This window comes from Vipera ursinii, assembly GCF_947247035.1.
Source record: "Vipera ursinii genome assembly, chromosome: Z".
In the NCBI taxonomy this organism is placed as follows: Eukaryota; Metazoa; Chordata; class Lepidosauria; order Squamata; family Viperidae; genus Vipera; species Vipera ursinii.
In genome coordinates this window covers 72,821,285-72,847,821 of record NC_139517.1, presented here as the reverse complement: position 1 = coordinate 72,847,821, position 26,537 = coordinate 72,821,285, and the positions used below count along the sequence as shown (strand labels likewise).

The window sequence follows — 26,537 nt, the reverse complement described above, 5'->3', positions numbered from 1 at the left end:
CTATGATACATTGTTTGTTTTCTTGGTTTAATCCATGTAATTCTCAGAAGTCCACACAAAGTATCATTACTCTCTTTTATTTCTTGCTTCTTCAAAATTCAAATTCTCTTCCATAGAGTATCACATAGAAAAACATTGCCTGCACTATTTTGATCCTTGTAGGTATTAACATTTTCAGCATAAAGCAGTCTTTTCCAAGACCTTCACTGTTATACTACCAAGTGGTAGTTTGTGGCATATTTCTTTATGGTTGGTAGTCAATCCTGAAAGGCAGAAGTTATCCACTACTTCAATATCTTGATTATCAGTTCTGAAGCTGGTTGTGTTTTCTCCTAGTTTTAGAACTCTGAGTTGGTGTTTTGGGTAAAGGTAAAATGGGCTACTTCACTCTGCCATGCAATCAGTTGGGTGTAATAAGTTGGGTAAATCAAAAGGGAGCAATTAAAAAGTGTTGCAAAGGAGTGCTAATATTTGGAATAGCAAAAGGTCATAATAAACAACACCTTAATTCATGCCCTTCAAATGCACATGGGATCTGTCAGTCAACCTAAAAGAAGACAGATTCTCTATCATATCTCCCCTGCATATAAAATTGATAGCAATTTCAAAGAAGCAGCAATCATAACCACACCAAACATAGCCAACAGTACTCTGAACAGAATGGGACAACTTGCCGCAGCCAACTCACCATGGCCAACTTGCTGCAGCCAACTCCCCATGGCTAACTCCATGGGCCAACTATTTCTAAAATAGTTTAGTTTTTGTCATTCATATTTCATTTAGTCCACCCTTTGGCACCCTTTCTTTAATAATTCTGTTCCATCATTTCTTCGATATTAGTGTAACTATTGTCCCACAGCAAGTTGTCCTGCAGTGAGTTGGCCATTGTGAGTTGTCCCTTGGCAAGTTGGCTGTGGTGAATTGGTGACAGCAAGTTGGCCATACTGAGTTGGCTGTGGCAAGTTCCCCTAGACCCTGGCAGAGGAGCTCAGATTGAACTTTTTCAAATTATGCTCCACCACCACACATCTCTCCTGTCAATTGGGCTAGTTTGGGGGCACACATTTGTATCTTTCCAAATGAGTAGTATTCATGTGTTTAAATCCTATAGGACTAGCAGTCTTCTAGAACAGACATGTCAAACACAAGGCCCGGGGTCCTGATCCGGTCCACGAAGTGGTTTCATGTGGTCCACGAAGCTATCCTGGAAACAGTGAGGGAACGGCCCCCACTGCCTTGGCCCTGGCCCAGAGACTTTCCTTCTGCCAGAGACCCTCAGATATGTCCCACTCCTGACCAGGCCCCATAGGCACCCTTGATGCAAACGATGTAGAGCTGGCCATGCCTACCCAGTAGGCCATACGCACTCTAGACACGCCTACCCTGGCCATACACACCCGGCCCCCTGAAATTGAGTTTGACACCCCTGTTCTAGAAGCTTAGCAGATCCAGTTTCAAAAATCCCTAAAGTGACAGTTACATGCATTGGTGAGCTGACATTCAGGCTACTTGAAAGATGTCTAAAGCTATCTTGGGAACATTTTTTTTATTTTAATTCCATTTATATCCCGCCCTTCTCCGAAGACTCAAGGCGGCTTACAAGCTTAGCAGTAGCCTTCATTCTATGTATATGCCTGCTTATTAGGGCTTTCACACACACCCCAAGCGGCATTATTACAAAGTCAGCTTAATTGCCCCCAACAATCTGGGTCCTCATTTTACCTACCTCGGAAGGATGGAAGGCTGAGTCAACCTTGAGCCTAGTGGGATGCGAACCTGCACTAATTGCAGGCAGCTGGTGTTACTTAAGGAGGCATTAGCCCACTGCTCCACCAAGGCACACACACCAATTGTGTTTAAATTGTTATTCATTAAAACCATAAGAACAGCACCAGTCTTGTCCCTGAGGCAAAAGAGATATTGGCTTTTGGGGTAGCACAATTGATGCACTACTTCTATAAATGTAAAGATATGAAGAATGCAAATTAACATGGCAACGAAGAACAGCCCTAGGATGCCACAGGACTTTGGACCTTATTTGAAATTATTTATGCTTGGTTATTTCATTTTTTAAATTTGTTTTTATTTTGGATATTCACTCAATTTTGCTAGCCTGAATGCCTCTAGAAATGTATGTTGATCTGTTCAGAAAAGCCCACCTACAATGGCTGGTTTATAAGTGGGGCAGAAGCACTGTATTGGGACTGAAATAATGGAAATAAGTCTTGTCAGTCTTGGTTTTAACTTGCAAATTTTAAAAAGGTCCAGAAAAATAAAGAAGCATCCTGTTTCCCCATATACGCCCCTTCCTGCTTAGTTGGAAAGCCTTTAAGATATTGGATCCCTCCCAGAAATCTGCAAAATAACCTCTAGTTACTGGAACATTACAGAAGAAATTGGAACTGTTTCTTGGCCAGACACTTTTGGTTAATACCATATTAAGCTTGGCTCTAGCAGACCAAATCCACTTTTGTTCCACTCTCTTGAGGGCAGCAGCAGCAAAATGCCATTCCGAGGAATTTGTCTTTTAGTGTGTCTTCTTTGTATGACCCAAATAGCAGCTCAACAAAACACCAGACCCAAGAAAAAGCCAGACCCAAGGAAAGGTAAGGAGCCAAGAAGTGTCTGTTTCCTTTATTGAAACTTTCATGTATTATTTTGTATGTATAGTCTATATGCACATAAGATTATATTGCTTTCTTATTCTTCTCTCTTTGTTATTTTATTCCCCCCCCCCCGCCATTACTTCTGATTTATTAAGTAAAGAAAGCTCAAAACATTAGGAGGTGTAAACCAGATTATGTTCTAATTTTTAAATTTTAGGGAATTCCAAAGATGTTTTGGTAACTTCAAAATATATTATTTACCTTGCTTCTCAAATGTGGCTAGTTAACGTCTTTGTTTTCTCCACATAACCTGGACATGTACCAGAATGTCAGGAATGTGGAGGTTGCCTAGGGAATTTTTGCCCTTGCATGATTAAGATATATTTATTATTTATTTGAAGAAGCTTACATTCTTGGGATTCATTTACAGTATGGATATGAACATGACTGAAAACTTCCTAATGGGCTATAAAAACTAAATGTAATTTCTAAAGCTTTTCCCCCCAAACAATAAGATAGATAATATAGTTCCAATCATTTGTTCACTGGAGAATTCAAGTGTATCCCAAACTTATATAACCACATCCAGAGTTAACATGATGAACATTTTTGGCAATACTGATTGGAGGTGAAACCTTAAACAGAAAACTCAGCTAAATTATTTTTAAGTAAAGAAAATGATTTTAGGTCTTTACATTAAGATTTTAAAATCTTAATTTGATGGCATCTGGTATAGGAAACATCTGGTGTAGAAAAACATGGATTAGTTTGAAGTGTTGTAAATGATTCACAAATGGAATGGATAGGGGAATAGCAAAACTTTTATCAGTTTTGCATATTCCACTCCAAAAACCAAGCTACTGTGCTAGGTGGTGTGAGTGTTGGAATTTGGTGATGTAATTGGATGAGTATCCAGAATGTCAGAAATGGGTCCTAGGGCTGTAGTTTGCTTATTTTGTTTATAGACCTTTACTTGGTTAACCAGCAATAGAAATGTAAGACCTGAGGAAGAATAGGTGTATTCATTTGTAGTGAGTTGGTGCAGAGGTACACTGAACAACAGACCTGTGGAGGAGATGTCCACATTGAATACTTTCCTGACCATTCAATAATTAGCAATTATATTAATTAAACTGAAATACTAAAATAGTTGTACATATAGAAGCAAGACAGTTTAAAACAAGATTGATATTGTGATGACTATAACTAGTTGATTAAACTGAATTTGACTAGTGCCTTAAGAACCATTAGCATTGATACCCTTCTCATATGCTTTCTTTTTAATTTATAAGGCCCTTTCAATTCTCATAATGAATTTCAAATAAAACATGACACAAAGGTGAATTGACCTTGTCACTTTATTATGATAACATTAAAACAAATAGTCAAGTTTGAGGATATTTACTGCATTTCAAAACTATCCTTTGTATATTCTCTCTCAAAAGTTGCTCTTCTGCAAGTCCATAATGAAGGAGGATGCCTAGGAAAATTCCAGATCACTAAAACTAAAATATTAACAAAAAATATGACCATAAAACAAAGAGAAGTGTTAGAAAAATTAACATGATTTGAAATAGTAAAGAAGGTTAAATATTTGGGGGTATATATTACAGCTTCCAATGTGAAATTATATAAAAACAATTATGAACTGTTATGGCAAAATGTACAAAAGGAGATTGATAGTTGGAAAAAATTACAGTTGTCTTGGTTGGGGAGAATTGCAGCCATGAAGATGAATGTCTTACCAAAATTTTTATTTCTGTTTCAAATGATACCAATATTTAAGAAAGATGCAAATTTAAATGAGTGGCAAAAAGGTATTAATAAATTTATCTGGGCAGGGAAAAGACCGAGAGTAAAGCTTAAAATAATGCAAGATGCACGTGAGAGAGGGGGTCTGAAGATGCCCAATTTGAGATTATATTATGATGCAGTTGCACTATGAACAATTAGTGACTGGTTTAATTTAACAGATGAAAAAATATTGAATATAGAGGGGTATGATTTATTGTATGGATGGCATGCGTATTTATTTTATGATAAAAAGGTGGATAATGTTTTTAAGACTCACATTCTTAGGAATGCTTTGTTGCGAGTTTGGAAAAAGTACCAATATATTTTAAATAATAGAATACCTATGTGGGTAATACCCAGACATGCAATAGGAAATATAAATGTGGAGCAGAAACAAGAGGTGATTACGTATAAAGAACTTCTTAGGATGGAAGGGAATATTTAGAAACTGAAACCTTTAAATGTATTAAAAGAAGAAAAGATAGTACAGACTTGGTTTCAGTTTATACAACTACAAGCTAGATGGAAAGAAGATCAGAAAATTGGTATAACAAGTTGATGAAAATCTGATGAAGCATATTAGAGATCAAAGTCAATCGTATATAAAAAGGCTATATAACACACTAATAGAGATTGATTCAGAATCAGAGTTAGTTAAAGATTGTATGATAAAATGGGCTCAGAATATTCAAGAGCCCATAATGATGGATACTTGGGGAAAAATTTGGGTTAGAAATGTAAAATTTACACAAGCGCAAAACTTAAGAGAGAATTTTTATAAGATGTTTTATAGATGGCATTTAGACCCTAAAAAGTTAGTATGTATGTATCCAAACCAACCACCTAAGTGTTGGAGATGTAATAGTTATTACTACTTATTATCATATATGGTGGACATGTAAAAATGTTAAAGCCTTTTGGATTAAAAATATGGTGGATTCTTCAGAAAGTTTTTAAGAAAAAGATAAGATTTACTCCGCAGTTATTTTTATTGGGGATTATTTTAGATTGTACCGTTATTGAAACCAAATTAATGTTACATTTAATAACGGCAGCTAGACGTTTGGTGGTGCAACACTGGAAGAAAGAACATTTACCTACAATAGAACAATGGATACTTAAAGTAATGGATGTGGCTGTAATGGCAAAAATTTCAGCATATTTGAAAGAACAATCACAAGAAAAATATATTTTGGAATGGAGAAGATGTATTGATTATATTCAAAACAAATATGGATGGGACTAAAAAGTTTCAAATAGCTTATGAATAATTCTTAACAATTATAGATGTGTTATAACTATTTTAGTTTTGTTATAAGGGAGTTAAAGAGTGGAAGGTTTGTTAACATTTTAATAGATATTTAGCATATGTTTGCATAAGATTGTTATATATAACACCCTGTATTCTGCTTTGGGAAGTCTGGGGGGGGGAGGGAAGGGGGGAGGGTTGAGGGGGAGGGGGGGCTTTTATTATTAACTTTTCAATAAAAAAAAGAAAATTCCAGATCACTGTGGTGGGCAAGATTTTATATATGATTGTTGATCTTCCATCAGAACCAATTAAGTTACTATGTTTTCATTCTGTTTACAGTACATAAAAGTGAATTAAGAGCTGAAGTTTCCTGTAAGTCTAGTTAATTAGAGACTACTAACTTCTCCCTCATTGTGAGGTTGTGAGTTACATAACAGTAGCTATTATGCATCAGTAGATTAAATGTAATTTGAAGCCCAAGGGAGTCATATTTTGATTTAAAACTTGTGGTAACCATAAGTAACGTACATGTAAACAAGGTTTGATTTACACAAGAATTTTGACTTTAACAGTCCACAGAGTTATACAGTGCCATAAATGGAAGGAAGAAAATTAAATAATTGTACATGGTGTATAATATACCTCCAAATGGGAGTGGTCATATGAGAAACATAAAGTTTTGATAAATAATAAGAAATAGTGTAGAACAGGCAAAGAACTAGGATTGCGGGTTTTTTTAGCTCATTCTTTTAAAAAAAACTGCAGTAAAAAGAGGGAGACATTTTGTTTTTTGTTTCTGAGGTATGGAAACATTTTCAGTTGCTAACTATAAAACGTATATGAGTATATAAATTTAGGACAAATACACATTATTTGTTTTTTTAATTTTCACTTGAGGTTACATCTCTAATAGAGGAAGAAGTTCTCATTCTACTCATCGGTTTGAATGTGCAGATATTAGTTGCAAACAAATGTTATCCTTTATCTTGTTACTTAACAGATGCTGTAAGCCTCAGAATGATTGAAGAACTTAAAGAGCAACTAGACAATCTTTCCCAGGAGGTAGCCTTACTAAAGGAAAAGCAAGCACTTCAGACAGGTATAAAATCCATCAGTCCTAACTTTTAAATCACAAAATTGATTTGGTTGTGGAACAAATTTTAAAAAAACGGATTTTATTCCAGGAGAATAAATTTTTGGAGTAATGGGCATATTTGCTATATTGAGTGGATTGTGTGTTTTCTGAAAATGGCTGTTGCATTGTTTGGGATTAATTAAAAGAATCCCATAAATGTTTGTTAAAAAAAATTCAGCATAAATCAGAGATGGCTTGTGGTTTCCAAAATGTTGAAACATTCTTTAACTCATAATATCAATGCTTACACCAGATGAACATACTCACAGCAAAAAAAAATTACATCAAAAACAAGCGCATTTCAAGTACACTCCCTATATTGCCATACACATATCATTCGTAATCATTCCTTTTCCTTATATCACTACGACGCTATTGCTTGTGCAATATGGGTGGTGTGTGAAATTTCTAGGAAATCCACAATATGTTGGTATGGATTCAGAACCTGATACTTAGAACTGCCCTTTAGTACTTAGATTGTTCCCTGGTCTCAAGGCCCACAATTACTTAATTGTCAATCATAAAAACTCTAAATAAGCAAGTGATTTGGGGCTAAAAGCAAAAGTTGTTGAGACTGTATTCACATAGCATTAATTAGTTATTCAAAGCAACAGAAAAAGAGAAAATATGAACCAAGGGTCTGCTGAGCCAAAAGGCAGACAGAGAAAAAAAATTGAGTCATCATCCACAGAAATGGCTCAGGAGAGAGATGCAGCACAACTGTCTAAAGCACCTCTCTGCTGGAGGGATGCCATCACCTAGCTGGCAGAGAGAGGGATAGTGTTCTTGGTGAAACATAAAACGGTAAACATTACATGACCAAACTATCTGGATTGCTAAACGTTTCATCTGTTCCTCCTCCTGTGCCAGTTAAACTCCTTGCAAACAAAATTACTATCTGCAATTATACACTAAATGTTTGCCAGTGATTGTGTCAGGCTTTCCCTGAGGAAAAAAAATCCTCAAAACTATAGGCATACCATTTCTCATTATGGAAAAGTCCTTCAGTATTTGCTTCTTGACCCAGCAGCATTGAAAGGGCTTAACACATTCTGCTAGCTGTTGTTGCTGTGAGGAAAATAGGAAAATAGGTGGGCAGGAATGTTTATAAAAAGATGGGTGCTATGACTAATGTTAACTTCATAATCAGTTATAAAAGTGCAGCAATGTGAGTGGACTAAAGCGCACACTCCACCTTTTGCAGCCATTACCATATCCAATGCTTGACGATTCTATACCACTACCTCCCGTATTTCCCCTTGTTCCCTATTGAGTTGTGTAAATGCCTGTATGGTGTGGTTAAACATTTCCTCTGTCCAGTCACCTAATTCTAATGGTTTAAAAGTCCTCATGGATGGCATTCTTTTTTGATAATAACTTGTTTCTCCCTTCTTCTTTTCTTGTTTTTATTAGTTTGTCTGAAAGGTACCAAGATCAACCTAAAATGTGTCCTGGCTTTTTCCAATGCCAAGACCTATCATGAGGCCAGTGAAGACTGCATTTCTCAGGGTGGCACCCTCAGTACACCACAGACAGGTGACGAAAATGATGCTCTCTATGACTATGTGAGGAAGACCCTGGGGAATGAGGCGGAAATTTGGCTTGGCATCAATGACTTGGCAGCGGAGGGAAAATGGGTAGACATGACAAGCAACAGCATTAGCTATAAGAATTGGGAAACAGAGATCACCACCCAACCTGATGGAGGGAAGCAAGAAAACTGTGCAGCATTGTCTGCAGTGGCTGTGGGAAAGTGGTTTGATAAGAGGTGTAGAGATCAGTTGCTCTATGTGTGCCAGTTCATGATTGTTTAATAGAAAGATTCATCTCTGAGAAGGTTTAATCAATATAGTCCATTGATCTCTGGAGTTTTGTGTGTGCATCTGTGTGTTTGCTTAAACATAGACATATGAATACTATGAGAGATACATATGTACACACATAATACAGAAAAAGTAATGGCAATGGATTAGAATGAATTAGATCTATGTTGCACTTTAATTGGTTATAAGCTACATCCTATTTGTTAGAAGCAACATTATTCTTGCTTAGGTACAAATTATAAATATCTATATTTTTACATTCAGAATTTATTACAAAGACTTCACTTTTGGGAACATTCAAACTTTGTGCCAAAATCTCAATTTATTATTACATGCAATTTTCCTGCAGTCTTTTTTCTTCTGCTAATCGCACAAAATTAAAGTGGCTTTTGTTAAACTGTCCCTATCGGTTGGACTAAATAGTTAAATAGTTCATCTGAAGATTTCGGCACTGAACTCAAAAGTAAGCAGAGCTGCATTAGTCTATCCTATGTGAACAATAAGAAAAGAAACAACAAAGGAACTAACAAAAATATTTTACCTGTTTTGCTAAAATATATATTTCTAAGTTGCTTACCTGTATCTCTTCTACAATTTCCTCCTGGGCATATCTAGATTAAAAACATTAGATACAAATTAAGAAAAAGTAAAATAGGAGAAGAACTGACCTACTGCTGTAAAAAATTGTACCAATGCTTGGAAAGGAAAAGATTTCAGAAGGTTGCTATAGCACCAATCTTCACCCAAGTAACATGGTCATTGAGGGCTCCCATAGAAACATTAGGGAATCAACCATCAGCTTGATTCTGACTATGGCTCTTGATAATCGTATTTCCTTATTTATATGTAGGATTTATTTCCATTCACAAAGGAGAACATTTTTCATCTGTTGAATGACCGAGTTTCCCCATTTATTTGAATAAAGAGGATATCTATTGGCAAAAGTACAGTGTTTGAAAGTGCCTTTAGTATTTCCTGGATAAGTATGTTGATTTTCAACCCAGTGGCTCATTGGAAAGAAATTATGTAAGAGAGTTTGGACTTGGGCTGTCTGTCAGTGCAGTAACTTTCTGAAGATGGATTAGAATGGAACCAAGTTTGGTGTGGCAGAGAAACCATGAAAACAGATATTATACTTGAAAATTGGCCAGATTGGTCTTGGGGCTTCTAATACATTTCTGGAAACAAGCAGTTGGCCAGTTTTTCTCTTATGTGATCTACAGCAGACACATGCAGTTTTAATTGGGGAATGCTATAAACTTAAGTTTCAGTCTCTAGATCCCCACTTCTATACCTTTATGCATTCAGGATAAAAGACTAGGAGAGAAACACAAGTAGGTTACTAGGGACTCCAATCATGAGTACACTTGTTCCAGCAGTTAGGAGCCCTTCAGCTTTGCATGGCAAGTGCACAGATGTTTGACCTGGAGCCTTTGCACATCACTCCTTCTCACTATATATCCATTTTCATTAATTCAAATGTCCAAGTAAATCTATGCAGAGTTACGTCATATTCCCTGTTGTATTTAAAAAGAAAGGACTGCTGACTATGGAAAGAGCTCACTGATGGCTGAAACTTATGGTGGAATGGAATACAAAATTTTATAATGCTCTGTATTTAGCTGGTACCACCCATGAAATAAAACTGCTGCATGAAATAAATTCAGGTTTCCATCTCTTCTGTAATACCCCCACACATAAAAGTAATGCTTATAGCCCATTAGTCAGATCCCATTAAAACCAGAACAACCAATGAATTATTAATCAGGCTTCACTAATGCTAGTAGGATTTAGATCTATATCCTGGAACTCACAGGTTGTGAAGTTAAGGTATGCCAATGTGGCTATCTGGATTTAATTTGTATAGCTTGATTTATTCAAAGTATTCAAAAACAAAATCAAGAGCACTCTAGCAAAGGTAAGATTTTTCCAGCATAGAGGTTTTGTACGTGTATCACAAAATCTCATTTCATATATTTTTATAAGTCCCTATTCATTAATCTAACATTTAATATTTGTGCTTTTATCTGAGTTTTGCACCAACTCTCTAGCAGTACATATCACAGCAATGAAAGCAACTATGGCAGAAAATTGAAACACGTAGAACTGTGCAACCAAATTATTTAGACACAAAGTATGTGAATTGAGCTTCTGAGCAATTATCAAAGGTACTTCCAATCACCAATTTATAGCAAGCGTATGATTTCAATATATATACAAATCACTGATTAAAATACTGAGCAAGTGTAGGGGAACATGTCTATCAATTTCTTTGATGCAAAAATTCAAGACTAGAGTTTGAATAAACTTATTCAAAACTTTGCTATATTTTGTATTTTGTCATCTTTTTAATTCATATCAATTCCTGCAACTGTAGTATCCTCAGATAAGAATACTCATTGATCATGTGGTAAGAACACCTGTTGTGTTAATGTTATTGAGAAGCCCGAGCAGACAAAGCTTTTTTATTGTCATGATGGACCTCTCAATATTTTCAACTGAGCCAGACTTCTCAAACAGCTCTTGATCCTTCCTATTTATGCTATTCCTACACCTAAGAGGTTTCTGTCTCTACAAGCCACACAGGAGAAGAAAGGACCATGGAAAAAAGATGTAATAAAAGAAAGATAGAAGCTGGTGGCTTTTTGGAGGGGGGGGGGGGAGAAATGGTTTCTGGGCCTTGTCCAAAACTCTGTAATACTCCATTCATCTCAATAACTTGAAAGAGCTAAAATGGCAGTTTTCCTAAACAGGTGGATTCCAACTATTCAATACTGACCTTGGCCAGTATTTTAAAGCACTCAAAATCTTACTATTGAGACAGATGATAGACATAACATCTGCATCCCCAATCCCTATATGTGGGTTAATGATTATGCCAGTCTTCAGATGTGTTAAAAGTACAAATTGTAAATTCCTAATTAGCATGGTCAGTTACCATGATGATTGGGAATCTGGAAATTCTGGGAATTGTAGATCAAGTATTTTAGAAGGATGCCATGGTAGGAAAGGATACAGGAATTAATTGTTTTTGATTAGCAGCATTTAGGTTTCACCTGAGGAAATCTGAGAATTTTGTAGCATAAAATATAACTAGCTTCTGTGGAGAGGGGAGAGGTGAATGCTCTGTAGAACCCTAATACCTGAGTTTGTCTTTAAGTTCATCTGGTCTATATAGTATATGGTAAGGAGACATTGTTCAGAATTTGTTAAGTGTGACAGCAATATTGCCATTGGATGTCTTGTAGTAAATGGCTTTACAGGACTCTGATGAATGGTTGGTAACAGAAAATTTAATGACTTGATTAATGCTGACACTAAAATCATATGAACAAGAACTAGCAGCAACAAACTGATGTGGAAGACGATAATTTTGAACTCACAGTCCCTGCATCCCTTCCCCACAAAAAGTGATTTCCAGAATTTTAATTCTCAGCACTAGTTTGCACTCACTTAACATTTTGAAATTGTTTTACAACAGAAAGCAGAAGGGGGCCCTTGAGAAAAATCAAAATATATCCTAATTAAAGTGTGTGCACGCACAGGACCACGCATACTGGCACAGCACTAGCACCCCTGTTCATGCATGCAGCATGCGCTGGCACCGTGCACATATGCAAATGGCCATGCACCCCCAACGGCAGGTAGTGGCCCTTTCGTGCATGTGCAAATGGGCTGTGCAAACCACCCAGGCTAGCATTCCCATTTGCACCCATGCATGTGCAAACAGGGCTGCAGGCACTAGAGCAAGTGGGGGAGGGGAAATGAGCGCCCATGTGTGCATGCACAGGCCAGCCATTTGTGCAGCCTGCTGGCCAAGAGCCTGCAGCCCAATCCTGGGCCACGGACCATAGGTTAGGGACCCCTGTTATAGAACATTATACAGATTGATATTGGGAGCTCACAGCCAAGGATTTTGCTGCCAATATTGTAACCCACTCTACTGCCTATAGAGAAGCTGGCTAAACTGATAGCTGACATTTCTTCAGCAAGGCCCACCACTGAATCTAAGGGTAGCATATTGGGTTTTATTAAAATAGATCTGCTCTTAAATGTCTTGCCAACACTCTGTTGTTTAAAATTTAAAATTAGATTGTTATTTCACTTTTTAAAAAAATATAGAGAAGTATTTCCTTTGGACTTCATTGGAACTTCATTGGCTCTTATTCTATTTCTTTGCCCAGTTCAAATAACTAATTATTGGCTAAGAGTTTTAATTCTGTTTTGATCCAAAATATTTAAAAGACATTCTTTTCCTATGATACTCTGTGTTCAATAAAGATTTGCAGAATGTTCTGCTCCAAGTTCAAGAAGCTTAAAAAAAGACACCACTTTGTCAACACATGGATTTTTTCAAGTGAAAATAAAACAAATTTCTATGTAAAAATGAACAAATAAATATATATTTATTGAACTGGAAGCCACTCGGAAAACCTTTGCAGCTAAAGCATGAGATATAAATATGTTCAATGAGTATTTTTCTGATATTTCAAATACATTTTCTGTTAGACTTTGTAACTGAGGATGTAATGTAGCCTTTACTACGTTGTTCAACACAGTAGCCAAATTCATTGAAACTGACAAATTCAGTTTCAAGTCAAACCTGTATGTATTGCTCTTGGGAATCTTTTAAAATGCTTAAAACAGTAAATTTGTTTCTCATGAATTGTTATTTGAATAAAATGAAGCACCATTTTTCCTTCTGAAAAAAATCTATATAATACTGAGCAGAGAGTCCTGGTTTAATTAAACATAAGCTTTGATATTAATCAACTTCATTTCCACTCAGAGGAGGATCAAAAAAGTTGAGATGATGGCCACCACAGTGTTATTTAAACCCCACCCCTTTTTATATGCACTGGCAGATGTAAAAAGGGATGGAGCTTCAGTTATTCTTTGAGTGAGTTCAGAAATGTGAATAAATAAATCATGCAGTCACAACTGCTAACTTAGCTTTTTAACCTCTCCCTTCAAACAGCCCTGTTTTCTTGATAATAGTCCAGTAAGATAAAATGTGCTATTGAATAATTTTCAACACAAATCTATAGTTAAAAGAACACCAGAAAATCTATTCATTTTATAGCCATTCCCAAGAAGTTCCTCCTTACACAATTTGAATATAGTTTCCAAAATGAATATAGTTTCCAAAATGAATATAGTTATCAAGGGCTAAAAAAGAATGACTAGCCAAAAATCACCTGGTTTCTGTTGCCATGGGAGGACTAGAATCTGGATCTCCCTGTGCTTGGTCCAATACTTCATTATGCCAATTCCCAGTTATACTTAGAATAATAATACAGCAACCACCAGGACTTATTAATTTCTGGGTCCATCATGAGCAAGATTAAATTTAGAGTCAATTCCATATAATTTAGTAAGCATCAACACATCACTTAGTAGGATAAATTCTAGATGGATCACTAGATTAAATTCAGCAATTAACATAAACACTGAAAAAGTTTAATTCAGCAAATCAAAATGCATTACCATGTGGCAATGTGAGTAAATGAGAATGAACTAGGGATTTCAAACATATCTTTTCATGCATTCATGAAAGACAGATTTTCTTTACACGTGACTTTATCTTCTGAATTTAGTATACAGAGACTACTGTAAATATATTCAATTAATGAAGGCTGAATTGCAACTCTAATAATAATAAGTTGGAAGGGACCTTGGAGGTCATCTAGTCCAACCCCCTGCTCAGGCAGGAAACCCTATACCATTTCAGACAAATGGCTGGCCAGTCTCTTCTTAAAAACTTCCAGTGTTGGAGCATTCATCACTTCTGGAGGCAGGTTGTTCCACTGCTTAATTGTTCTAATGGTCAGGAAGTTTGTCCTTAGTTCTAGGTTGCTTCTCTCCTTGACTAGTTTCCATCCATTGCTTCTTGTCCTGCTTTCAGGTGCTTTGGAGAATAGCTTGACTCCCTCTTCTTTATGGCAGCCCCTGAGATATTGAAACACTGCTATCATGTCACCCCTCACCCTTCTCTTCGTTAAGCTACACATAGCCAATTCCAGCAACCGTTCCCTATATGTTTTAGCTTCCAGTCCCCCAATCATTTTTGTTGCTCTTCTCTGTACTCTTTCTAGAGTCTCGACATCTTTTTTACATCGTGGTGACCAAAACTGGATGCAGTATTCCAGGTGTGGCCTTACCAAGGCATTGTAAATTGGTATTAGTACTTCACGTGATCTTGATTCTATCCCTCTGTTAATGCAGCCTAGCACTGTGTTGGCTTTTTTGGCAGCTGCAGCACACTGCTGGCTCATATTTAAGGGATTGTCCGCTAGGCCTCCAAGATCCCTCTCACAGTTAATACTATTGAGCAAGGTACCACCTATACTATACCTGTGCATTTGATTTTTCCTGCCTAAATGTAGAACCTTACTTTTTTCACCATTGAATTTCATTTTGTTAGATAGCGCCCAGTGTTCAAGTCTGTCTAGATCCTCCTGTATCTTAAGCCTATCTTCTGGAGTATTGGCTATTCCTGCCAGCTTGGTGTCACCTGCAAATTTGATGAGATCCCCATCTATCCCCTCATCCAAATCGTTGATGAAGATGTTGAAGAGCACTGGGCCCAGAACAGAGCCCTGGGGCACCCCACTACACACTTCCTTCCATGTAGATGCAGTTCCATTGAGGACCACACGCTGAGTACGGCCTGTCAGCCAGCTATGAATCCATCTGGTGGTGATGCTATCTAACCCACAAAATAAGCACGGTAACAGGATTTACGATAAGGCAGCTAAAATGACAAATAGGATTATTGGAAAAACTATATACTTAATTGTTGTTAATCAAAATAATGAGAATTGTCTTAATCTAATGTTTTGCAAAGAAAGATACTTTGGGGAAAGGGGAAATCAAATAAAATTAACATATGGAATATAGCTTATAGAAATCAATTGTTAAAGATTGTCTTATAAATGTTACCCAGACAACAAACTGTTTACAAAGTACTGAATGATTTATGTTATGTTAAAAAATACCAATAAAATATATACAAAAAAAAGATTCGTCATTGTTTCTTCGACATTATTTCCATTTTTGTCAATGGAAATAATGTATAAGAAACAGTGATGGATAACATTTATCATGTTGAGTTATCCCATGTGGAACTGTCCAGGGTGAGTTGGTCCATGTAGAGTTGGCCGTGGCAAGCTGTTTTGCATTGAGTTAGCTGTGGTGAGATGGCCACAGCAAGATAGCCACAATGGATTGGCTATGGCAAGATGGCTATAGTGAGTTGGCCGTGGTGAGTTGTCCCATTCCATGGGGATGGAATCAAAAAAGGAATCAGTCTAGAGTCTCTATGTTGCCACAAGCAAACCTCTTGAATTCCATTAATCCTTATCTAATGCCAAAAGAGTGCTATCCTTTAGTTGACTAGATTCCTGCTTCACTCAACTTGTAAAAAATTTATAAAGCTAAATATAGCACTACTAGAGGATCACTTTAGAAAAAATAAAATTGGATCCCCTTAGTAAGTGCTGTTAACCAAAAGGGCAAAGCTAGACTGCAGATAAAGAGAAATGCAGGCATACTAACCAGGATTGTAACTGGTGAATAAAACATGAAAAAGGGAATAGAAACTTCATTTTTAAAAATAAGTTCATTTTTCTTCCCATTACCAGGCATTCAAAGTGGCTTATAACTATAGTAAACATATTCCCAACTATGAGTCCCTCCAAATGAACAGCGTAGATTGATATTTCCAGCCTGCACTCCTAGGTTAATGAGGATAATTGGAACTGTAATTCAACACACTTGGCTAACCAGTTTCTACCAATTTGGGGAAAATTTCTTTAGCAATAAAAACCTACTATTTTACAATGAAGACTATAAATTGTAGAGGGATTGATCTTCAAACAGAAAAAGATATACATATAAGTCCTATCTGGAGAATAAAAAGTAATAGGCAGCACCCACATTCAACACACTATGATGAAGACTTCTGTAATGGTTTATGGATAGGATTGTCTGTAATTTCACTTAATTGGTACTTAATTAATTTCCTGGAATGTATCCCTTAATACTTGTATAATACTTTCATTAGATTCCCGCTAACTCTGGACTCAGTTCAATATTGTGGTTCTCTCCAACAAAATTACACAAGTGACTAGGAGACCTTACATTTCAGGCTATTGTGCTATTATTGTCGTCTGTTAATGCTTTTCTCCGGTTGCCCCAGCCATCTAGGGTAAGGTGACCTAGCAGTCATGGAAGTAGTATTCTTGATTTTAGCATTTGAAAAATACTTCTGGAAATATGTTTGATTCTTTTGTGCCAGGAAAAATCCATTTGATTTTCGTAGACAATGATGAAACAAATGTTAGATCCAATTTTTTAAATGCTCTTGTCAGACCCTCAACTTTTCTATTCCTTTTTACTTTTGGGGTTTGCCATTTTTCTGGAGGGGGGAGGCTGTTAGGCCATGCTGTTGGGAGGGGGGAGGTTAGTCATTGTTTCCTCCACTTTGTTCCTGGCCCCTTTCATGCCTTGGGGTGTGAATGGGAGAGGAATGTGTCCTGGGCCATCTGTCTTATCTCCACTCCAATGGGAGGAGGCCAGAAAAAACCCTGAGAACGGTGCCTGGGATCTGTGTTTATCACTTCACTTCCCATAACAACTTTGCATCTAAGGATTGGATGAAATCAAACTGGACATTGGGGTGGGGTTTTGAAAGGGATTCTTTAATGTAATGTTTTGCACAGGAAAACATTAGATCTTGCTTTGTTCTTCTACTATCACTAACTCTCCATAAAAGTTCCTTTTGAAACAATGCCTGTTTCAAGAGTTCTGCTTTCTTGGGAAGACTAGCTGAAGCAGGACCTTACAGCTCTGACATGCTTCACATCTTTACATGTTTATTATCCTGACATCCAAAGCTGACAAATGACATTTTGTGTTCCATTTTAATACAAGGACATACATATTCAATTAAAATTCAGAACAGATACTTTTTATTTGGATAAGTCCCAGAATAAATATAAATTCTTATATGAGGCCAGTGTAATATGAAAACAATCCTTTCTTCACCCCAAAAATTCCTTCTTCATCTTGCCACAAGGTGTCACTGTTGATCTAAGCAAAGGGAACCTGGTGCTTTTTGAAAAGACTGATTCATTATTAAAATAAAGGAGCATCATCCCAAGGTTTCTAGCACTTTAAACCTAAAGTAAGGGTTTAATACTGGTTTTCAGGTACTGGACATTTAAGTATTCACAACTATTCTTCTCTTTGTTAATAGAATGGCATTGCATTTGTATGAAATAATCTTCTGTCCAAAGAAGGCAGGTTAATCATCAAGAATCTGCATGAATCTGGGGGTGGGGTGGGGGGTGGATTTGAATTTCAAAAAGGTCATTGGGAAAAGGGTTATTCCCCTTTCCTAGGCTGATTTCCAAAAGTATTTTTCCAATGAGAAAGATGGGCAAATCAGGAAAAGATTCACGCTAGCATTTCATGCATCAGAACAGGCAAATACTAGCAAATTTGCACAAAACTTTCTTTTTACAACTGATATATATACTATGACACGACTTTGAAGGGTCTTTTTACCTGTTGTATACAGCATTGATTTATTTCTTGATACTCCATTTTTGTAGTGGCTTCTGGGGAGGGTGATATTGTTAAGTAAATATAACAAAACTAACTTTAATAATCCTGAACAAAAGAAAAGAAAAAAAAACACCTCCAAATCAAGAAACCAAATTCCTGTGGTAGCACTAGTGATAGCATTTAGACATATATACCACTCCATAGTGCTTTACAGCATTCTCTGAATGGTTTACAAATATCAGCATATTACCATCAACATTATGGCTCCTCATTTTACGGACCTTAGAAGATGGAAGGCTGAGTTAACCTTGAGCCAGTCAGGATCGAACTCCTGGCAGTGGGCAGAATCAGGCTGCAATACTGCATTCTAACCACTGCTTCTCCATGGCTCCTGTGATAGCCTTAAAATGATACATTATAGAAAATGTTTTTTGAGAGTTATAGCGGACACCTTTATCATATGAGTCCTGAGGGAGGGGAATATTGCAAATGCTCCATTTTCTAGAGTTGAATTATTTTCACCTCAACATCAGTTTAAGCTATTTGTGCAACAAGTGAATTTTCTGGATACTACTTTAAACTGAATAAGGTGCATATAGTCATTGCCTTATTGTATAGAGGAAATTAAATGATTACTATACTACATGTACTAATATGACTATGTATCATACAGGATATAGGATAACATTAAAGGTGTATAAATTATGGCAAATGTGATTGAATTCATACTATATCTACTATCAAAGACATACATATTAGACATTAAATCATATCAAATATCTTTATATGAACTGACCAACTTTTACAATAAAAAATAGAAGTACTTTGATACAACCATTGATTATTGGAAAAACAAGAGGACAACAAAGCAAGATATCTAATTAAAAGTTTTGCAAAATTGAATAGTGAAGATATTTGGCCTCCCGATATGTTGGTGTGGCATTAGCATTATAAATATAAAATTTATCAGTGTAACAAATCAGACATGTCTACCTATAATATCCACCCCTGAAATTTAAAAAACCCCAAGATACAGAAATTCCCAAAATAGTAATTAGACTCAGAGAGATGGAGATCACTGAGAGATCCAACAGAGATCCATTCACTGTTAGCTATAATTAATTCTCTACTAAAATTTCTCAGATATATCATCATCTGCTTAGAGCCTTGCCATAGGGAAGAATCACATTTCTTTTTCATACACCTGTATAATATTTCCCACAACACCACTGCATTAAAACAGTGAACAAAAAATAGTTACAGACTCTGCAGTGTTTCCAAACCGAATCAAGAAGGAGTCATTAAGCAAAAATCAAATCAGATCCTGATGTTTATTGCTCATTTTTCAGCAAAGTTAAAGCAAGATCATTCTGTTTATTTGAAAGGCAATTATAGCACTCTAATCCATATTTTAAAGAAAACCTCTTTGACATCATATCACTCTATGTATAAAGCACCCAATTCTGAATTCGACATATTACTGAAGAAAACTATATAATTTGGCATGGCTATTAGGCTCCTTTTGAAACAAGGCACATTGTTTCAAAAATATATTGTTGCATCAAAGGACATTGCATGAATCTGGTAATGTTGTTACTAGATCCAATTACGTTTTGCACAAATTCAAGTGAACATATATTTGCTCATAATTCAATATGGTAGGTGTTTCCAGCTGTACAACACCCACTTACACTGAACAAAGTAGCAACTCTAGGCAACAGGATAAATACAATAGATACATAGTCTCAGAAATAGCAACATTTGAAAACCAATTGGGGAACATTTTTAATCTCAATTACGTTCTGACTCTGATCTCAAAGTGGCAATAGTTGAGAAAAGGAATCACAAAGATCAATTGAGTAACATAAATAAATAATGGAACATTAGAAGAATCAATATTAATTTTCATGAACTGAATGTGGACCAAAACATTGAACAGAATAAAAGAATAACAGAATAACCAGGGAGGTCATCTAGTCCAACCCCCTGCTCAAGCAGGAGACCCTATACCATTTTAGACAAATGGTTGTTCAGTCCTTTCTTTAAAGTCTCCAGTCTTGGCAAGTTGTTCCACTGGTTGATTGTTCTTACTGTTAGGATGTCATGGTTCCGATAGATGAGACCATTTAAAAGAACCTCAAGGCAAGCATTACTTCCTTAAAGAACATTTTTATTTGGCTACAACATAATGGCACATACAAGGGTGAACCCAAGACTAAATCCCCCTCCCCTGGCTTACAAAGTTGCAAGTTGCATTTCCCACCCCAAATTGCTGTCATAAATTACATTCACCAATTGTATGAAAATGCGGGCACTCCTTCCAGCTGCTCCAGCCCACCAAAATGTTATCAGCAATGACCTTGATTCCCATACATGTGAAATGTTTTGGCTCACTGAAAACTACACACACAAACACACACCCTTCTGGCAACAAAGACAAAATGAAAATGGCTTCAGTTCGATTTGTCACAGTGTTGACACAAAAAATTTCTTCTTAGTGCTAGCTTTTTTTCTCTCTTTGTTCAGTTTCCATCCATTGCTTTTGTCTTACCTTCTAGTGCTTTGGAAAGTGGGTTGACCCCCTCTTCTTTATGGCAGCCCCTCAAATATTGTAACACTGCCATCATGTCACCCCTGGTTCTTATTTTCACTAGTCTGCACATGTCCAATTTCTGCAACCATTCTTTATGTTTTAGCCTTCAGCCGCCGCCCCCCCAATCATCTTTGTCGTTCTTCTCTGAACTCTTTCCATAGTCTCGACTTTTTTATATTATTGTGACCAAAGTTGGATTCAGTACAGGTAGTCCTCAATTTATAACAGTTTATTTAGTGACCATTCAAAGTTACAACAGCACTGAAAACAGTGACTTAATGACCATTTTCCACAATTCTGACCATTGCAGCATCCCCAGGGTCACATGATTTACATTCAGATGGTTAACTGGTTATATTTATGACAGATGCAGTGTCCCGGGGTCATGAGATCATCTTTTATGAACTTTTGACAAGCAACGTCAATGGAGAGGTCAGCTTCACTTAACCATCATGTTACTAATTTAACAACAGCAGTGATTCACTTAACAAATGTGGCCAAAAAAAGTCGTAAAATGGGGCAAACACATTTAACAAATTTTTCACTTAGCAACATTAATCTTGGACTCAACTGTGGTCATAACTCAAGGATTCCTTGTATTCCAAGTATGGTCTTAGCAAGACATTATAAATTGGTAGTATTACTTCGTGATCTTGATTCTATCCCTCTTTTCTACCCCTACAATTGCATTGGCTTTTTTGGCAGCTGCGGCACATTGCTGGCTAATATTTAAGTGATTGTCCACTAGGACTCCAAGATCCCTTTTGCAGTTATTGCTGTTGAATCACGTTTCATCTAGTCCAGGGGTCAGCAACCTGAAACAGTGAAAAAGCCATTCGGAACTGGTTCCCTCACAAAAGGAAAAGCTGGGAGCCGCAAACAAATGTGTGCGCATGCGCGTACATGCGCAGAACAGGGTTTGACTGAAGAGTGGAGCCAAGGCGAAATATGCACCTACCCTGCATATTTGAATTGATTGGTTGAAATTTTTTAGTCCCACTTTTTTTTTTGGACTGCACATGGCAGAGGACTGGGATGCGGCTCCGGAGCCGCGGGTTGCAGACCTATGGTCTGGTCTGTACCTGTACACTTTGTTTCCTACATTAAATTTCATTTTGTCAGACAGGTCCCAGTGTCTACTGAGATCTATTTGGATATTGAGCCTATCTTCTCAGGTATTGGCTATTCCTGCCAGTGGTGTTGTCTGCAGATTTCATGAGTTCTCCTTCTATTCCCTCATCTAAATCATTTATGAAAGGCTTTTGCCACTGTAAATGGAGGTCTGGAGGGATGTGCATGTCTCTCCCAGCTTCTGTTCTGGTAGGCAAAGGCATTGAGGAAACAAAGTCTTTCTTTCCTATCATCCAGTGGTCATTCATGTTTTTTAAAGCTCAGATGTGATCCAAAAGAATAACAACTCTAGGACAATAGCATTTCAGAAAGGAATCCTTGAGATTTTGGTATACATTAACCAGCCTCACCTGCTTCTCATAATTAGGCCCAGTTGAAGCTTATATTTTAATAATCTGTCAGGTACTGTTGCTTCAATTAAATTGCATGTGCTAATGTAGATTTCTGCCACTGGAAGACCATGCTGGTTAGAAACAGTGCGAGTTCTTGTCAACATACTTGTAAGCTATCAGATTAGCAGAGGCTGCACTACTGCATCTAAATCTAGTTTACAAACATCTGGCAATCAAAGTGGTAAATAAACCTCATCCCAATAGTCATGTCTTCAGATGAATGTGAAGCCATTGATTTTCACAAATTTTCACCTTTTTATGTTTGTAATAAATATCAAGGTAGAGGGAATGAATTAGAAGTGATAATAAATTTGTGATTGACTGAATGTGTCTGAAAATATTTACAGGAAGTATTGAGACCATGTCATTTGGCATTAGGACACACACCCCCCCAGGATGTTATAGGAACACCAGCTGCCTGCAATTAGTGCAGGTTCGCGTCCCACCAGGCACAAGGTTGACTCAGCCTTCCATCCTTCCGAGGTAGGTAAAATGAGGACCCAGATTGTTGGGGGCAATAAGCTGACTTTGTAATAATGCCGCTTGGGGGGGGGGAAAGCCCTAGTAAGCAGGCATATACATAGAATGAGGGCTATTGCTAAACACACTGGTTTGTGCTTAAATTGTAAGCTGCCCTGAGTCTTCGGAGAAGGGCGGGATATAAATGGGATTAAAATAAAAATAAAAAATAAAAATAAATATAGGTCAGTGGTGGCGAACCTATGGCGTGCCAGAGGCAACACTCAGAGTCCTCTCTGTGGGCACATGCATTGCCACTGCCAGCAGCTTGCACAGGTCCATTAGGCCACTGCCACTGCCCGGAGCAGCAGCCCCATCCAGCACAAAGGAGGAGAAGCGGCCAGCATGCCCATACCCAGCAAGCCAAAGGTCACCCTGAGCAGGGAAAGCCATATCCCCATGGCCCCCCAGTCCCAGCTAGGATTGCATGCCTCCCCTCCATCTATGCTGGGCTTCCTGCCCACTGTCCCACCGACCAGAGACCCCCTTGATCTCCCACAACCCCACAGGCGTCCCCCCCCATGAGCAACATTGAGGTGACCATGCCCACCCCAGCCACGCCCACCCAGTCTGCCGTGACAACCACAGCCCTGCCCACCCAGTTGGTCACCCCCCAAGGGCACCACAATGGTTATGCAGCCCTGACACTTTGCTATCAATAAGTGGGTTGTGATTTGGGCACTCGGTCTCTAAAAGGTTCGTCATCACTGTTATAGGTACTGATAAAAATTGCCATTCCTAATATCTTGTTCCCTGCTGTCATAAAATACTATCTTTTAGAAGAGAGGAGAATGACTTCAAGCAGGAAATACAAAATCACTTCCTTCACACCTCCTTCACACAACTTTCCTAGCAGACATATTAAATACATGTACAATTAATAGGATATATAACTAGACCCCCAATAATCTTAATTGGACTTCATATACAAGAGAGTTGTTAATATACATAAACCAGCCTACTGAGCCAGGTATGATTCACATAGCTTTATCCCCTAATGGAGAGAAATATTCATCATTTTTGTGATGGGAACAATGTTCAATAGTGGATAACGCAAATATAGGCAAGAAACAAACATCTCTTCATAGGTACAAGAGTTACATGATTAATGCTATGACTCACACTCTTATTAAAGAAAATAAGTTATTTTCTAAGCAACTATAATCAGTCTAGAATCTTTAATTCAGCAGCAATCAAACATCTTCAACAACTGAATCATGAAGTGCAAAATAACAAGAATGACAAAAAAAATAGAGCCAGACCTCCTCAAATAATTTGTCAGGAACTAAAACTTGTGATTCAATTAAAATACTCTTCCTTTTCAGGTTGAAATTGTAGAGTACACAGCTTGCCCTAACATGCATAATCAAACATCTGATAAGAACAATTCTGGCCTGACTCTGCAACTGTTAAATGGAGTCTGATTCAACAGAGCTATTTTAGACCATAAGCATGCAAACAGGTACAGGCACAGCAGAATGAGGAAGTGGGTGTCATAGTCAGAAATCACAGAAATGATTTTGCATTTTTAAAGGAAAAAACACACCGGATATTTTAAAACTTGTGAGTTACCACATCAACTTACCAACTACAATTATTTCCTGGGAGGCACACTTACTAAAGGAGAGAAATGCATGGTTTAGTGTTCAGTGCTGATTAATATTCCACTTCGATATTGCAGTTTCAATCAGAAACTTTTGGTACAGCCATCAAGTGGATATAATGCTTCTATTAAGAAGTATCAAGTTCTTATCAAGTTGGCTTGTTCCTGGGTAAACCCTTCCCCTCATTGTAAAGATGTAACATTATCAGTCAATACATAACCACACGGTTAGATCCCACATTTTGATCCCAGATGTTGCCTATAACTATATTAATAGTTGCTGGAAGCTGTCACTAACTAACATCAGGAAGACACATTATAATGTAGCATACATAGAAAGTGGTGGTTATTTCTCACAACCAACTTTCCCAGTCTTCAATAAAAGATAGCACTGATTTGGAAAGTGGATCCTAGATTCAATATTCAGAATGGGTTTCCATTACGTTAAATGTATATCCTTCTTTTATCAAGACCCACTCATTCTAGCTGATGACCAATTTGTTATTTGCATCCTTTATCTGTACCAACCTGACACACACACACACATAAACACACACATTATATAATTATATAACAGAATGTTGAACATTTGTGTAATTATACATATGAAGTGTAAACACAAGTATTTTTGTTTATTTACATGTTCTCTCCTAATTTCTTCACTAACATTTGTAATAAGTTATCTTTGTACAGAATTTAGACAATTTTAGCTACTTAAATTTTAATTTAAAAAGGCAAGTTGTATCAGAATCTGATCTATCTCCTATCATAACTGGGTACTATTTTCTGATGTAGTCATAAAAAGCACAGCTTCTTAGAAAAAAAAACTACTTATTTTAGTATCCTAATATTCCTACTGACAAGCAGTTACTAAAAGCAATTACTTATCAAGAAAAAAAGGTTTTCATTCCCACACTGCCTCAGAAAAGTAGATTCTTCTCCCCACAAATGTTAAAGCAGTAACATCTGAGGTAACAGATTCAGTAATGTATCAACAGATTAATACTAATGCATTAATATTGATTTAATTACATTACCGTAGTATTAATCCATAAAGGAAATAAATCAGCCAGAGAAACAGCAGTAAGCTTCCCTGCATTTGCATTTGAGATTCTAAGTTTAAAACAGCAGGCATCTTCCAAAGGCATACAAGTTCTCCTGATGTCAATGTAGCTTCTGTATAGGCAACTACAGGGCACAGACAAAAGTGTCCAGACAAGCAAAAACAATATACAAATAGTTTATGATATAATGGAAATGAAGTTAAGGGCAGATGTGATCTTCTCCAGAAGGAAAGACTGGAGTATTTTCTCAATTGTTGAAGGAATCCTTAAGCTACTGTTGTTAACTGAGTAGAAAGCCGTAAATTATGCTCAGGAATTGGATGCATGCTACTGAGATCAGAAAAGAGGTTCGGTCTGAATTTTGTTCTAGTAGTACATTGTGCAAAAATTAAAGCTGCCATACACGGCCTGCAAAAATCCATCAACCAATCTTTAAAGTTATGCTGATATTTGAGAGTCGAAAACATGATTTCAACCAAGATATAGTAAGGCTAATTAAACCAGGCAATATATTTGTGGAGTGTTTGACACAACTTCAATATTCTGATAGTAGATTGAGGCTCATAAGATTATACTACAAACTGGGACTTCCAGTCCTGCACAGTAGCGACTGGTCACAGGCTTGCAGACCACCGCACCCCCTCGGCTAATTTTCATCCTGCTTGGAGACCTAATGGGTCCAAGCCACCCCGGAGAGGAGGTGAAGAAAGAAGGGTGCCCCAGCAACTCTGGAATGACGTGCGTCTTGGGGAAAGCCTTCTAACCTGAGAGGAGAAAGGCTGTATTTCACCAATCAACACAAGCTACTTGCAACCAAAGTCCAAAAGAGCTAACCAGCACAACAGTAAACAGTGTGCTTGAAACTGGGTGAGGAATCTGATTTCCCTTTTTCTATTCCACAGTTAATTTCCTGGAAAAGATCCCCAAGAAGCAAAATACCTCCAAAAGTGAAGGAGGAGGACTTCTGCCCCACCCTTATACAGGAGGAGGACTTCTGCCCCACCCTTATACTAACAAAAGCGGGAAATTAAAATTTCCATGGAGCATCAAATATG

General features: G+C 37.2%; 2 protein-coding genes across 2 annotated transcripts in view; one reads left to right on the top strand and one right to left on the bottom strand.

Moving 5' to 3' along the window:
- CDCP1 (CUB domain containing protein 1) overlaps positions 1–26,537 on the bottom strand; it is a 108,845-nt gene that overhangs the window by 15,162 nt on the left and 67,146 nt on the right. Inside the window, exon 9 of the mRNA XM_083378329.1 lies at positions 9,188–9,221. Within this exon, the coding sequence (XP_083234455.1) occupies positions 9,188–9,221 (34 nt within the window). The remainder of the gene's footprint in view (positions 1–9,187; positions 9,222–26,537) is intronic.
- CLEC3B (C-type lectin domain family 3 member B) lies at positions 2,474–10,894 on the top strand. Its single transcript, XM_083378331.1, has 3 exons — positions 2,474–2,606; positions 6,653–6,751; positions 8,201–10,894. The coding sequence occupies exons 1-3, from the start codon at positions 2,504–2,506 to the stop codon at positions 8,599–8,601; spliced, it is 603 nt and encodes a 200-aa protein (XP_083234457.1). The 5' UTR covers positions 2,474–2,503; the 3' UTR covers positions 8,602–10,894.

Excerpts from the sequence above, each read along its gene's own strand:
- CLEC3B (XM_083378331.1), top strand. The coding sequence starts at position 2,504 with ATGCCATTCCGAGGAATTTGTCTTTTAGTGTGTCTTCTTTGTATGACC. Across the intron at positions 2,607-6,652 it reads AAAGCCAGACCCAAGGAAAG|ATGCTGTAAGCCTCAGAATG; the intron begins GTAAGGAGCCAA and ends GTTACTTAACAG. Across the intron at positions 6,752-8,200 it reads AAAGCAAGCACTTCAGACAG|TTTGTCTGAAAGGTACCAAG; the intron begins GTATAAAATCCA and ends TGTTTTTATTAG.